Source organism: Anabas testudineus, chromosome 1 (assembly GCF_900324465.2).
Source record: "Anabas testudineus chromosome 1, fAnaTes1.2, whole genome shotgun sequence".
In the NCBI taxonomy this organism is placed as follows: Eukaryota; Metazoa; Chordata; class Actinopteri; order Anabantiformes; family Anabantidae; genus Anabas; species Anabas testudineus.
Genome location: NC_046610.1, coordinates 16,944,727 through 16,960,939, shown reverse-complemented (window position 1 = coordinate 16,960,939; position 16,213 = coordinate 16,944,727). Strand labels below are relative to the sequence as shown.

At 41.7% G+C, this 16,213-nt stretch overlaps 1 protein-coding gene across 1 annotated transcript; it reads right to left on the bottom strand.

Moving 5' to 3' along the window:
- On the bottom strand, positions 1 to 9,877 carry cacng1a (calcium channel, voltage-dependent, gamma subunit 1a). The gene is made up of 4 exons (XM_026359002.1): positions 9,371 to 9,877; positions 4,124 to 4,198; positions 2,021 to 2,167; positions 1 to 1,918 (listed from the first exon to the last, which is right to left on the bottom strand). The coding sequence occupies exons 1-4, from the start codon at positions 9,606 to 9,608 to the stop codon at positions 1,686 to 1,688; spliced, it is 693 nt and encodes a 230-aa protein (XP_026214787.1). The 5' UTR covers positions 9,609 to 9,877; the 3' UTR covers positions 1 to 1,685.
- Positions 9,878 to 16,213: the final 6,336 nt, after the last annotated feature.

The following is a 16,213-nucleotide window of genomic DNA, read 5'->3' as shown; positions in this document are numbered from 1 at the left end:
TTTTCATTACAAAGTTACAGCTCATGACACACTCACACAGAATCTATGGCATTCCAAAAATAGTTTGATTGCATGCTACATTCAATGAAAAACACCAAACTGTATGACTAAAAATATAGAAAATTCACTCTTCCTGCTTGTTGATTTTCTCTTTTTGTTCACTTCACATTAAGCGTGAACAAGAACAGTTATGTCAGTGACGATGAGAAGTAAAGTATAAACAGATGTCTGGCTGAGAGACTGCATGCGTCTCCAAAGTTTTTATTGTGCTAATTAGTTTTTCATTAGAAATAATTTCATGGCTTCCTACCATGCCACCTGAATAAATGTGGCTGAAAGTTTCTCACTGTTTCATTACGTTGCACACGACCACGCGAAAGGTGGATGCCTACTCCAAAGTCTAGCTGTGCGTGTATCCTCCAGAGGTTCTTCTGCTTCTCCAGCTCGGCTGAACCAACATCATTTGAACTTTACCTTCCAGCACCGCACCATTGTCATGTGTTGTCAAATATCAAACCACATGCTCCGTGTGCAAATCTGTGAAATGTGTTCACGAATGTAGTCACACTGCCATTTCATACTGTTGGATGTAATTAAGAGAGAAGCCAAACCGTGCTGCTGTGCCGGACTCCACCGCTTTCAGTTACATTGTCATGTCATATATTTATATTGAGTATCTGGATATTGAGGGTTGACTTTTTGGAAGCACGCAATTCTCTGCACATGTAGTTTAAAGCTCAGCAGGTACAGATGATGATCCCCGTGTGTAGGTTTTCATGTTCACTGTACAGTTGTTTCAAGTCGAGGGAAAAAAATGCAGTAGCACGGACGAATGCAACGTATCAAGCGGGCCATGAAAGTGAACAGAGAATTGATTGTTTCACTTTGGTTTGGGAGCTGTCGACAAAAAGTAAAAAGGCCCAGTATGTGCACCTGCTAGAACTGAACCTTTTCCAGCATGATCAGTGCTGTGCAGTGACTGTGTGGGTGTTTAGCATTCTGCCTGACACACACACACACACACACACATTCATCTGCTCTGTGCTGCTGCTTTGCTCGAAATCGTTTACCCACAAAGGTCTTATTTGGATGGTACATTCCTGAAAGGTTCTTTGTAAATATGCTGCTTAACATATACTGTAGATCCTGACTTGCCTTACTCCACTGACATTTGTGGTGAGTCATTCCTCGAGCGACGCCATACAAAAATCAATAAAACATTAGATATGTACAAGATATCATACATAAAATGAAGGTACCTCTGTTCAAGGGGATTATGGTATTCACTATGTTTTTAAAAATGTCAGTGTCTTAATCATTTTTAATGAATATGCATATGGATTAATGGATATGTCAGGGTCCAGGGTTGTAAGCCACAGGTCAGACTTGACCACAGATCTCCAATACAAACACTACCTACAGCGATGAGGTGTTGCAGAAGACTTTGTTATATAGGATTAGGCAAACATTCAAAAATCTGTCAAAAGGCCCATATTCAGGTTGCTTTATGATTGTAGGGAGGTACATGTCCCGTCAAGCCGTAGTCCATCCACACCAGAGTCGGCCTCTGCCATCCGTAGCCTTTTACCACCAGCTCGTGTTCTTGAAATGAATCTAACATCTGTTCTCCCGACAACAGACACAGTCGCTCTCATCCTGCACTGCTGTGTCCGTCCACCACTCTATCACTCTACTTGCTCTGGCTCGGCATCCATGCAAGTCTCCCATGGATTCCTGGGCATTTGGGGCATGGAGAGGATCAGGAGGGCAATACCAGTGAGGAAGAGGAGGACGAAGCCAGTGCAGGCACAAGCGAAAGACCAGGCGTAGTAGTATTCGATCCAGATTGTGTCCTCGCTCTCGATCATTCGTTTGACCGACTGACGCATCACTTCCAGTGAGATGAAGGAGCAGAGACCTGGGAGGGTGAGAGACGTGTGAACACAGGGAAGGTAACTGGAGATTTCTGTGCTTTAGATGCAACGGAGATCATTCAGAAGTGTTGGTTAACTGAACCCACCTGCAAATGCGAAGAACATGCCAGCGGGTTTGAGGAGGTATTCTCTTCCTTTGCCTTTACCGGTGCACGAGCCCATCAAACAAATAGAACCCAAGATCATAAAGGCCAGGCTGAAGATGGAGATGGCTGCAGCAGAGATGTTGTACTCTGGAGGTAAGGAAACCAAAAGTTCAGGCATCAGATATTTTAAGCTCTCACTCATGTTGTCATAATGTGGTGTCATTTTCCTCTGGGCACAATTTTCAGAAGTGGCCTATATACACCTAGTTGGTGCATTAATGAGTTTTTACAGAAGCAAAATCACAACACCAGCTATAAAAGCCATCATCTTTACCTTCACAAAAACACTGTACTAAATCAAAGCGCTTTGGTATTTGGGTTTAAAGATACAGCGTGTCTGTGCAACAGGACAGCAGCTGGCCTTGTTTTCCTGTGCAAAGAGGTAGATAGGTTGCAAGGCCTTTGATCTGCCGCCTGTTCATGTGTGAACCATGCCCGAGGGAGAGGCTCTCCTTTGGGGTGAGAGAGCCTTCATCTTCTCCTGGCAGGGGAGGATGGGCTGCAACCTTAACACTCTCTGTGCTCTCAAAGATACTGCCTGTCTGTGGCGCTCGTTGGCGCAAGTCAGTCAAATGTGAACGCAGAGAGCGTGGTACAGTAGACATCAAAAAGATTCCAAGTGATCAAAGGTTCCCCAGTCTGCAGAATTATCAAATTAACATGTGACAGTCCACGGTCGACCCTGTACTCCAGAGAAAGGACAGTATCCTGAGGCTTCATGCAGGTCAATGTGTCTGGGTGGGAGTGCCTCGGTAGCTAAATGGTTCCAGTGCCTGTTACTGCAACAGCTCAGGATATGCAGCCGGGGATCTTTGTATGTACTGCATATACACTATAGGCTTAAACACATTTGTGGAATTATTTTCCCAGTTCCGTTTCTTCATGTGATCTAGCCCATGTAAATCTGCCTGTATGCATTTATTCAAAGAGGAGTTACGTTTAGTTCTTTCATTTGAATATGTTAATAAATTCAAATGGAGATTCTCCAAATGTACTATCCACTATGTTGCTATACTTTCATTACTCTTCATTATATATTTAGTTGTTTTTTTTCTACTGGCAAGCACCCAGTGGCAAGTGACATTCTTGTTGAATCCCCGTGGTGACATATGCAACATTATGGTATAGCCAAATGGCTCGGTCAAGAGTGAATAACACTAAAGCGAGCGTAGGTCAGTGCTGCAATCATTCCAGCAAACTTGCAGTGCGTCTCTCAAGGCTTAGCCATCAGCACTGTAATGCTGCACATGTGCGTGAGTATGCGTTGGAGGATGGGGGAGGGGGTACCCGAGAACGCTTGCATTAGTGAACAACTTCACCCACAAGCCGAGTTACATATACATACTAATAATAGAGTCTGGCAGTTCTCCACATGTGCGACCCCCCCCCCCCCCAATACACAATGCATGCGAGTTTTGTCATACAACATGCTAAGCTGGGCTCTATAGGGCCATTGTAACAGGGTCACTGCAAATAGGAGGGGGGGGAAATGGAAAATGGAAGGAGTGGGGGCAGGAACAAACACAGCTATGACATGTTGACTGTGCTGTATGTGCACTACATGTCTTGCACTCCTCCTAAGGCACATATGCAAAACCCTGTCAGCTCTGTGTCACCACACACTGTGAATTCTGTGACTGTAGTGAATGAACTGTGACCCCCGCTGGGGGGCCGCCATGGGAGAAAAACATGCACACTTTCAAAAAGCATTAATATACACATCGCAGTCTTTTAATGTAGAAGAAATCCTTCATGATTACACTATAAGAAATGAAAAGCAGCGTAGTGCAGGTGTGTATATATGAGCCCTGTTGTTTCTTTAAAGAATTGGTGAAGATTCCACATTGACTTTTAGCCACATGAATAAAAATCTGAGCCCATGACAACAGCAGGTGAGGTCAGTTGAGAAACTTGGATGGAGGCTGCTCAGCTTCACACACACCGCGATGTCTTAATGTTCCAAGGATCATATTTAGAAAATGACTTCACCTTCCTCGTTCTCTTTTCGTTTTCACACAGCATGAACCGGTGGCAGAAACCTACCTTTTTGTGTTTTATATTCAAATATCTCTGCATCCTGCCCCGGAGTGAAATGCCTGAAGTAAGTGCAGTTTTCATCTGTGAAGAGAAAGAAAATAGGATTTGAACAAAAAGTGTCAACAAATGTTTCATTTTACTTAATTATGGAAATTTCATTGATTTCTCAGGTGTTTCTGACCAAAATCCTTCTTGAAATTTGAACCAGGAGGCAAATAAATCAAATCAACTTCACTAATCAACTTTAATTACTTAACTTACTATATTGCTTCACTCGGTTGTGTGACCAGCAGCTTCTGTTTGCTTTTACAGCCTCGTTGAGTTGAACGTTGTTATTTCTAATTCACATTTCCACAGAATAATCTTACATTATGTTGAAGTCACGTCTTTTTTTTTTTTTTTCTTTTTTGCTGAAGCCCTGAACAATTTCACACCTCCAGCTTCGCCCCAGATACTTTAACACCAGTGCTGTATCGTGTGATACTTTTATTGTGCACTTTGCACTGTCTCAGATCTGTGTGACATTATTTTTCCACGAGCTTCTCACACACTGACACCCCCCGCCATAATGTTCCCACTAAAATAGTTGCGTGCTGTCAGGCAGGGTTCTCGTCTTCTTTGTGTGGTTTGACTATCAAAGTAAAAAAAACGGTTACAGCACACGCCACGTTTCATTTTTCCCAGGCAGACGAAGTGTTAAACCTCGGGGATTTGCGTAAATAAAGCCAGGCTGCTTTATGTGTGTGATCACAGAGTGGTTTGGTGGAGTAAATACTATGTAAAGCTGTGCCAGGTGTAAAGAAACAACAACATTTGGATCTAGTGTAGAGTCGGGCTATGTCTCCTGACAGATCTTGATTAAATTTGACTTATCTCACACTCACATATTCCCTACTGGGGTTTAAAGACGTATACATGGTTAAAAGTGGCGGATGAAGTGCACACAGAGTCAGCTCGCACGCAACATCTGAGGTTTTACCACGTGAAACCTGCCTCTGAAAAGCAGGAGAACAACCCTGGCGCTGAAATCTCATGCAAAGTCATTTGCACATCAATTATCTTGCTGGTGCTATAAGGTCTCCACACATGCGCGTTCTTAATCCCGCTTTCTGTACCCTCTCACCGTAGGACATCAGTGACATGCTTTCATGTGGAAAAATGTAGCAGCTACATGTACTGCATGGTATCACATCACGGTTAGAGCCTGATGACTCATGCTGAGATGGTAGATCATTTTCCTGTGTATCCTGGAAACCATGGAAAAAAGCTAAAAAAGTGGATGTCAGGTGGACGTGTAATTTAATATAATCTGCAAAAACAATATTTCTCAATTATATATTTTTTTGCAATGTTTATCAAACCCCCACTTTGAAATTTCAGGCTCTTGTTGCTGTGTGCGATGTTGTGTGGGCCTACATATAAAAAAGATGTTTTTATGAATGAGGATTCTGGCTATCAAAATAAAAGGAAAAAAATACAGAGGTGGTTACTAAGCAACAAGCTCCAGTGTGTTTCAGTGTTGAAAACACACGCTTTGGCTTTGGCTCAGGAGGTAGAGCAGTCATCTACCTCATCATGGTTTTGGTGGTTCAATTCCCTGCTCCTCTTGTCCATGGGCCAACACACTCGCATTGGCGTGTGTGTGTAAATGCAGGTGAATGAGAAGCAGTTAGGTAGAAAAGAGCTACATAATATATTATAATACTGTCTGAGGGTGTGGTAGAGTTGTTGTACTGCTCAGTCAAACAAATAGACGCTCAGAAATTTAGCTGAACACTTATTTCCCAAGTGTGTGAATAGTGATGTTTTCCAAGGAATGCTAATCGACCGCTCAATCTCGTTCATCCCTTTGCAGTAACATAAGACAACTCTTTCAACTCGCTGGAAACACGGCCTATGAGTGAGATAAGACTTCTTTTTTAGGTCCTAGGTTTAAAAGTGGAAGAGATCCCAGCAAAGAGAGTGGCTCTTCACACTCACTAGAAGCATATGTGGTTTGTTATGTAGGTTTAAGTGGCGCCACTCAACATTCATCAAACCTTCATGTGGATGCTTTGAGCTCATTAAAGCTGTATCAAGCAGCTTTATTCCTACAAATGACTTCATGTGTGGCGCCTAATGATACATTTTTGTAGGATCTTTAGAGTGCATGCTTCAACAAAGATATGAGGACGAGCTGCTGGTCAAAAATGAATCTGTATTCATCGGTGGGAGCACGCTGCCACGGGCAAACACACACGCGCGCGCGCGAACCACTGTTCTACTTGTTGTTTGGCCTCATCCTGCTAGGCTGACAGGCTCTGCAAAGCTCCTCTTGTTCCTAATAGAGCGATCTGTCATCTTTTCTAAGAGCACGTGAGTACATCAGATTAGCAGCATCTCTGTACATGAGCACCCTTTATAGGTTTGATGTGCACTGTCAATTTGTTTTGTTATGTAAGTCTCACACGTCTGCACTGAGCCTGTCTCAATTTGACTTTGGTAAGCTATTCCATGTAAAGACAACTTCCAATACAGCGTACGTGCCACCAGGATTACATCCACTTTAAGTAAATATAGCCTTGAAATGTTTGGATAAATCAAGTGCAACATGTATCACTATTTTTATGTTTACATTGCATTCAAATTCTAATCATGCTCTGTAAATTTAAGCACTGACTCTCCAAATAAGTAATAGATGGTGCTGAGTGAGCTATTAACCCACAATGCATAGCACATCTATATTAGAGTTAAAGACATCACTGGCGATTCCTCATCCCCATATACGACGCCCATCCCAGCTTTGCTATGTCACATGAGTTCCTATAAAGGAAAAATACCAGTGGTTCCACTTGCTTTTTGGACTATGCATTCCATCCCCAGGGAGTGTAAAGTAATTTGAGTGGCTGTGTGGTCTGCACAGAGACGTGAATCTGCAGGAAGGTTTCATGGGAATACTTTGGTTGGACAGCAGGCCATGGAGCTATGCCTGCCTCTCGCAGAAGGCCCCGTCACTCAGAGGAACACTAGACTTGAAACACTTGACCCTCACAGCTTCCACCCGAGACAGCTGAGCATTTATGTGGCCTATATTTATAAATACTATGTCTGCTTGATGAGCAGTTTCCACAATATAACAGTTTTTGGTGGATGCATTATAGTAATAGGCAGTCTGCTGTCTGCTGTGGGCACTGAGAGGAAAGATGTGAACTCAGTGGTAACATCTGATGTTGGTTATTTAGCAACATCTCACTATGAAAAGAAAGCAGGAAAAACAGTACAGCACCTAAAACTAAAAGATATATATGTATTGTGGGTGGACATGTCTTTTTCAGACAGCGTATAATTCAACTCTGCAGTGTACAAATAAAGTTTTCAACTCCACTTTGTTAGCATTTGACCTAAACAACAACTCGGCCCATATTTTCCACTCATCTGGAAAATATGGGCTTCCATCAACAGGACCTCATCCCACTGTTTAAGTTCTGCGTTGGATCAGGATTTGACACATCTCTGTAGATGTGCAGCTATGATAAACAATAGTATTCCTCTCCAAATACAGTTATTAAGCTGGAGAAACCCCATGGGGTCGTATTGGACACCTACTAGATTTAGTTACTTAGAATAGAATAGAGAAGTATTATTACTCAAATCAAAAGTTGCAGACAAAGGTTTAGATATCATGTGCCACATGTTCTCACAATCTGAAGGATTTCAGGCTGGGTGTCTGGGTGGGTCGAGCTGATTTAGCATATCCAGTTCACGTCTGCACAAATGAATCAGCCTCAGGCAGTTCAGCTGCTCCCGGAATGGCTCTGCAGTGCAGACACTGTCTGGGATTCCCAAAGTCAACCACCATCAGGCATATTCTGGGAGTTTCTTTATGAGTTAGGCAGTTGTTGTGGGAAGTCCTGGCCGTATTTAAAGAATGTGCCGTGCAGGCTCAGATAACGATTAACAGCCTGATAATTGCTTCTCAGATGAACGGTCGATGGACCAGCGGAGTTTAGCATCACTCATTCTAGTGATTAGTAATTTGATTTCACTGAGATGTGAGCTCAACACTCTTTACATCCACTTTATCACAGTCACAGTCTGTTTTTATTCAAGCAGCTCTAAGAGCATCTGCTATCACAGAACATTTATAGCGATGTGATCCCTTGTTAGGACATCAGCAAACACATGACATGTTAGCTCACATTATTAAGGGCTGAATAAGACTTTAATAAAAGGTTTTAATGCAGCAGTGTAAACATGCATTGCATTACAGTATATGTCCTGTTAGAACATTACTAATAATTCACCTGGAAACACCATTTTCCTTTTCTGAACTGTATGATGTGTGGTACTGTACCTATGAAAATACTAATACCTCCGAAATGTAGGTGCACTTAGTTATGTTTCACCACTGAATAAATAGTCTAATGCCAGTTCAGTAACTTTACAGCATCAGCATCTAAATGACGGGTACCTGAACCCATGTTGGATCAATACTCCACAAACTCTATGTCGGCTGGTGTTGGGAATACAGGAGGCTCCAGTCTGTAGAATCAGCTGTTGTAGTGTTTAATGTTTGGTTAGAAAGCGTCTGCAGCCTGTCAGGACTCCACAGTGTATACGGGAGTTTGGTTTAGTCTTTACTGCTAACTTATAGCTACAGCATCCTCTCAAGACCTTGTCATAGAGCCTGGTGTGGCTGAATGTTGTTTCTACCATCACTCTGTTGTTTGTCTAAAGGAGGAGGCCTGAGAATCACCTACCAGCTGAATAAGACTTCTTAGATTTGGAAACCATCTTGACCCATAGCCTCAATGTGGACCAATACCTGTGTTACACCAAGGCACTGATAATGCTGAGTTATCTTTCTTCTTAAGTCTAATCTAGACATCAAGCGCTGTCCAATCCTCAAAATATGGTTCTGCAGACAAAAACTGTTGTTGATCACAAAACGCCACAAGCACGTTGGACGTGACTGGGACATTAACAAAGTCATATGACATGTCTACTGCTCCTGCACCAGGACCTCTATTCTTAGATGCTTCGTAACTCATCAGCAGTGGGCTGGGTGGCACAGACACACCTCACAGTCACAGACAAACAATATTCATACACTACAGACAAATAAAGACCTTTTGTCTCCATTTCTCAGACAGACATTTGTTAGAGACAGACAAAAAGTGTCATAATCAAATCTTTTTACCATTTTTCAGCTTTATTGGCGTGTTTTCTACCAGGAACAGATAAATGAGATTTCCCCTTTAGATGTTCTCTTACCTCCCGGCAGGGTGATGGGTCCGCAGCCGTGCCCCTCCACGTAGTTTTCCGAGCTCATGTAAATGTGCTTCTTGCACAGCCTCCACAGGCCGAAGTGGGCTGCCTCACAAGTCTCATTGACTTTATCCACCCGCGGGCTGAGCACTGCCCAATGGTCCGTTACCACCGCTGTGAACATGCAAGCCATACCCACCATCAGCACGAAGATGGCAATCTTTATCTTTGTGCGCTTGTGCATGGTTCCTGGTGATGTAGTTTCAGTTCACTGAATATTCTTCTCCTGGTATAATAATAATGATAAATAAAAATCTATAAAACTAGATGTTCTGCAGTGTGGACACACTGGTCTCTGTCCCTGGGGCTTCTGTCCACAGTGACTGCAGCAAGCTTCCCACAAAGTCTCTTCTCTTTTCCTCTCTGTGTCTAAGACTAGTGTCTTCTCTCCCCTTGTTGCAAATCTGTGCCTCCAGTTCGAAGGGAAAGGGGCCAGACTGCTCCTGTCCTAGTTTCAAGTCCCCCTTTTCCCCTGCTCACTATGAGCTGCTGCACAACTGATGGGCTGCAAGTTTAGACGTACAGCTGTTGAGGTAGATCAGGAAAGTTGATGACCAAACCAACTGTGTGCTGCTTGTGAGGCTAAGTGTTTTGCTGGCAGGGTCGGATGCTATAAATGTGACCAGTGAGTCAAGTTGTTAGGATGCCTCCTTATCCAGTTACACTGCCAATAGGTGGGGAAGTGTACCGCGCTATGACAAATGGACTCGTCCATATTCACATGCAAACTTTCGAAATGCATTGTGAGAATAGTTGTTCGCACTTCTAGTTCCCAGTTACCTACTGTACACTGTGCCACAGGCCTAAGCGTAGATTTGTTTCTGTAAACAATTTATAAAGAAGACGCTCATGTGTTTATAAAGACCATACTCCTGCTGGTGGAGCTTCTCAGATGGAACAATACCGCTTTTAGTAACTCCTGTCAGGATGCTTGCTTTACACTGTGTCTTACAGTGCAGATACAGTTTCAAATCATTGAGCACAGCTCAGCTGTTCACAGGTGATCATTGTGTTTTCTTCACAGCGTCAAGGTGAAATCTTTCAAAAAAGTTCCTGCTCACCTGTGTGAATATCTCAGATCCGAGTGAAGCTTTAAAAGCTGAACTCAGTAATGGCATTCACGTCCCCACCTCTCTCCACCAAATACCGACAAGTATCAAAGTCGTCTTATGTTTGTATTTAGATTTAAGGGGGCTGGAGTTTTCCTTTCATCTTTACAATAAGAAAATGTTCTTCTGAAGCCTAATTCTTTCCTCCTAAGGTGTACTAATCCCTTTCATAAGTCCCCTACAGTGAAGAACGTTGGTACATCTCTGTTTATTTTTTTTTTAAGCCTTGGCCCAGTTTGAGGCTCTTCAGGAGAATTATGACCCACTTCCCCTCGGTGTGAGTACAGACTCCAGTGAAAGTCAAAAAGTCCTCGTGGAAACAAAAGTAGTACTTGAGAAATACCTGCAAAACCTACACACACACAACGAGCTAACATGAGTGTTGTCTCCAACTACACCCACTTAACCCCCAGAAGGCACTGCAGTACTTTCACATGTTTTCTATCAAATCTTTCATGAAACAACAATATTCTACCTCAGTTTTCCTATTATTGTACCGTTGGCATTTTCCATTCCTCTTCTTTTTATAGCTTGGCCATTATCACTATCATAAACTTACTTCTTTTACAGCTTTATCATACATCGTCCAGTTTTTCTGAATTATACCCAGTAAAGCACCAACAGAATTTCAAATTCTATTTGAAATAGAAATTGGATGCACCCCAAATGTTCATTATAAACATCTATTTATGCAATAAGACAGTAGACCCAGTATCCACAATCTAATAGATATTTGGGTCATTTATGCCATTTTCATGTTTGTTTTCGCTTCCAAACGGCTCATTTAGATAATTATATTAAAGTCATGTTAGTGCTGCTTCATGGGCTCCACTGTAAAGTTAGCTTGTGACAACATCTCACTTTGGCTTTCTCTCCAAAACTTGTGATGGCAAGAAATTTTATCTTTTAATGAGTTAACCATTATATCAAAAGTTTATAACCTAATGACCAAATAAAGAAACATTATATTATTATAAAGAACAACCATAAAAACTTCATAGTGCTAGTGGAAAAAGTGTGTCAACCCTTGGAATAATGACCTCAAAAAAGCGTTAGGGTTAGCTCATTGGAATCAGGCAATAGCATACCTGGAAGAAAATTATTTTGTGGAGCTACTACTTTCACTGTGAGGTTTTTGTGGTTGTTCTCAATAAAGGCATGAAAGATCAGAATTTGTTTTAGGTGCATCATATTTGTTAATACTCTGGACTTAGATAAAGATCAGATCAGATTTAATGACGAATTAATGCACAAAACCATGAAATTTCAAAAGGTTCACATACTTTTTCTTCCTGCTGTAAATACTGTATATCCACTTCAGCAGGATTATTGACAACAATTGGAGTGTGTGACTTGAGGAAAGCTGATGCAGTAGTTATTACAGTCTGTCGCCTCACAGGAAGCAGGACCTGGATTCAGTTCTGGCTTGCTGAGTTTGCACATTCTTTCCATATCTGCATCAGTGTAGTTCTGTACCTCTGAGTCTTTGATTGTAATTCACAGATGTATGATCAGAAATTAGCTGGTAGTTCAATCTGATTATAAGTGTCTGCTACAGCTACAGTAACATGCAGACGGGCTAGAAATGAAATGAAACATTGCTGCGCTGGTTATGTAGCTGATGAAAATATCTTTACAACCACCTACCAATCTATTTTGGGTTTAAGGGTTGTGCCTTCTGGATGCTTTGTAAGCCTGATTTATACCAGATCTATTCCAGAGTGTTTGATGAGTTAAAGGTCACATTGATTGAGGTGGAGGAGCATGACAACAAAACAGACATTTGTTGCTTATTTTAATGATATTAGGTTTTACAATATGTGTCCCAGCAGAGGAGAGAACACTTTAGATCAAGTGTATTCAAACTTAAAACAGACCCTAACCCTAACCCACAGAACAACCCCCTCCCTGATCTGGGTATGTCTGACCATCTCTCTCTGCTACTGATTTTAGCATATACCCCTCTTAGTAGAAGGATCAATTTTCCAATTGCAGGACTATTTTAAAAGCACTGAGTGGAGCATATTCAAACATCTGGAGCTGCAAGAATGCACTGACACTGTACTCTCATAGATCAAGACCTGCAGTGACAATGTCACAGTGGATAGGGGTTTACAGCAAACCCTGGATATCAGCAGAGGTACAGTCACATGAAGACACATGAGGACAGCACGATGAAGACAGTCAGCGCTGATGTCTCACTGGTGAAGGAGCTGAACTGCTGGTGTTCCACTGTGCCTGAAAGCTGCTACAATTATCACAGTCCCTATCACAGAGAACAGCCATAACTAGCCTGAACAACTATAAAACCTATCGCACTGACTTCTGTAGTCCTGGTCCTTCAACACCTCATGTCTTGCCTTCCCTCAAACTTCGATCAACACCAGTTTGCCTACAGAGCAAATAGGTCAACAGGGGACGCCTAAATGCTCAGTCAGAATGCTTCAACACCATCCACCCTGACGCACAGCACAGCGTCTCCTCGTTGGTGTGTGCTCAGTCCATACCTGTACTCGCTGTGCACACACAACTGCATCTCCTCTGACCTCCTCTGACCCATCTAACATCATAAATGTTGTTTGCAGATGACTCGACAGTGCTCGGTCTTATCTCAAAAGATGACGAATCAGCACACAGAGAAGAGGTCTAGAAGTTGTCCACATGGTGCTCAGCAAACAATTTATATCTAAACACCAGCAAGACATAGGAGATGGTACTGGACTGCCCCACTTTATATCAAGGGGGACTGCGTGAAGAGGGCTTCCTTCTTCAAATTCCTGGGAGTGCACATTAGCCAAGATCTCACCTGGGACACAAACGGAGACTCCACTTCCTCAGGGTCCTGCAGAAAAATCAGGTGGAACAACAGCTGATGACTTCATTCTGCTGCTCCATGATAGAAAGCTTCCTCACATACTGTTTCACAGTTTGGCACGCCGGTTCAACAGCTGCGGACAGGAAAGGTCTACAGAGGGTAATATGAACAGCACAAAAAACCACCGGCTGCAACCTAACCTCGCTGGAAGGCATCGCAAGGTCCAGAATCTCTTTATTCTCCTGCAGAGAAGGATACAGAAGCATAAATAGCCGGACAAACAGGCTGGAAAATAGAATTACATTTTAATTTTAATAATTTTCTCCATTGGCTGTCAGACTCCTAAACACCACATAACAGAGACTCATGTACAACCTATAGAGATCTGTGTGTGACAGTGAGTGATTAATATGGCTATATGTGTGTTTATTGTTTTACTCTATTATTTTATTGTTTTTTTACTTTTTGTATTGTTTTGCACCAGTAGAGCTCAACTAATTTCGTTGTGTACATGATGTACAATGACAATTAAGGCTGTTCAAACTCTGAGATATTAAACATGTAAATTTAATGTCTAAAATAACAACTGATTTGCTGTTGAAATCACTGAACGGTCAAATTTTTCATGCTTCTCAAAATTTGTTTCTTCTCAATTACTTGTCACAGCTCCCCATCGTTCTTACTGATGTCAGTGACATAATGAACCACACACTGACCATAAACCAAACTCTATTGATTGTAATCATAGAGGACATGAGGCTACATTGATTACAGATTGTCATGGCTGCTTCTCACTTGCACAAATAATGCCCAAAGTTATGGTCAAAAGGGTCATCGATCACTTTCCGTGTTAGAGTTAAGGTTAAAAGATTTTGATCCAGCCTCGACTGGCTTCAGATTTTTAGAGTGAGTCTCTGTTTGTGAACTTTGCATAGAGACTGAAATATGCAAAGCATGCGTGCAAAAATGTTGAATTCATAAATTGGGCTTCCTGATGACAGGAAGGAAAAATTAAATGAACGAATCAGAGTTCAGTTGGGCTTGAAGAGACGCTACGGATCGTGCCCCTTGTCGAGCTGTTGCTCAATTAAAATACACTTAATGATCTAAATTGAACTGTGTTGTTCAAAGCTATTGAATATTGGTTTATAGATTATTGTTTCCAAAACAAGGAGCTTTCTCTGATGCAGCATTTGTTGTTCTGTGTTATACATTTCCTTATACAACTCTGCAAGTGAGAGGAGATTATGTTGTTCTGGCACTGTACCAACTGAAAGCAGCCTCTGTCTGCTGCTATTAGACAGAAACATTTAACAAAAGTTTAGTTGCTGTGGTTTTTAAGGCGAAACAGTTTAAATGTAGTATATTTAAAGTTAAGGATTCAGGGTGGATGAGGTGACAGGATAGGAGCTTTTAAACCACAGTATCTATTTACACTCTTTGCTATGAAGGTGCTGCTGCTGTTGTTCTGAGTTAATCCTTACTGCTTTAAGAGTAAATGAGTTCTCTTAATATAATAATATATGATTAATATAGAAAGATTCTTGAGCTCAGATCAGACTCGGACTTTGTCTTGGACTCAATTAAAAAGAGATGTACTATTTAGCATTTTGAATATTTTGACTATTGTTTTATCAAATTAACTATGATTATAATGTACTTGAATTGTGCTGCTATAGCTCTGTGAGTCCAAATTACTTAGTAGTCATCCACGGCCTGCAGTGTCTGTGGTCTGATCCATGGTTCCATGTGTCCACACGTGCAAGTGTCTTTTGACAAGACCCTGAACCCCCACGTAGTAGCACTTTGAATGCAGCAGTTGTCCACAACAGTTTTACTCTAGGATCAGTAAAGTGTACATGTTCCATTCACATTGGTTTTATTATTGAAGAGTAATAAAATTATATATTAAAAAGCAAAACAGATTATTTGCAGTGTGAGCATGGAAACAATTAAAGATACTTTGTCTTTACAGGCTTGGTAGTACATCATATTAACAAGTAACAAGTAATGAACTGAAACAAGTAACGTAAACATGTGGACAATACAGCATTGAGTGGAGCGTGCAATCATTTCAGGGGTGACAATTGTGGTTAAAATTTGAGGACAAGAAATTGGCGTCCATTTCTGAAGACACTGTCAAATCATTGGCTATATCAACTGTGCCGTGATGGCCTGATGTTTTTCATGTGTCATTGCAGCTGAAAAGGGTTAAGCTCCGACTGCTGCTGGCTAAATCCAGTCTTAGCACAGGGACAGATGTCATCCTAACGGATGCCTGTGGTTCCTGGATCAACAGTATGGCACCGATACCGACAGGGAGTGAGGAATCGAGCCTCCTGCCGGGAGAAATGTCAGCCATTTTAAAATTTCAAAAAGAACTTGGGAGGAGAGAGAGGGCCTGTGGAGATGGGATCTCTCAGGAGGAAATCACATCTGGCTTTCACAGTGGGTCTGTAACCTCAGAGTACATGTTGTTCTAACACCACGAACTTCACTTAATCCTGAACTAATACGTACTGCTGTCATTCCCCTGTCCGAATAAATAAAATGGATCTCCAAGCATCAGCGCGGTGTAGAGTAAAGTGCTGCTCTCACTACTTCACATTGTACCAGTGTGACATTCTCCATGAATCACAGAGATGATCAGTGATATAAGTATGATATTCTCCACAAATCCTTATTAATAAACCAATAGGCAAAAAATATTTTATATTAAACAGTTCAAATTAATTAAATAAACACATTTATACAACATGTTACTTTATTTCTGTGCAAACCAATTCTACTTGGTTTGTAATTGTAATCCAGCATTGAGCCTCGATCATCCCTCCACATGCTATGAGAGGAGACATACACGCAGGT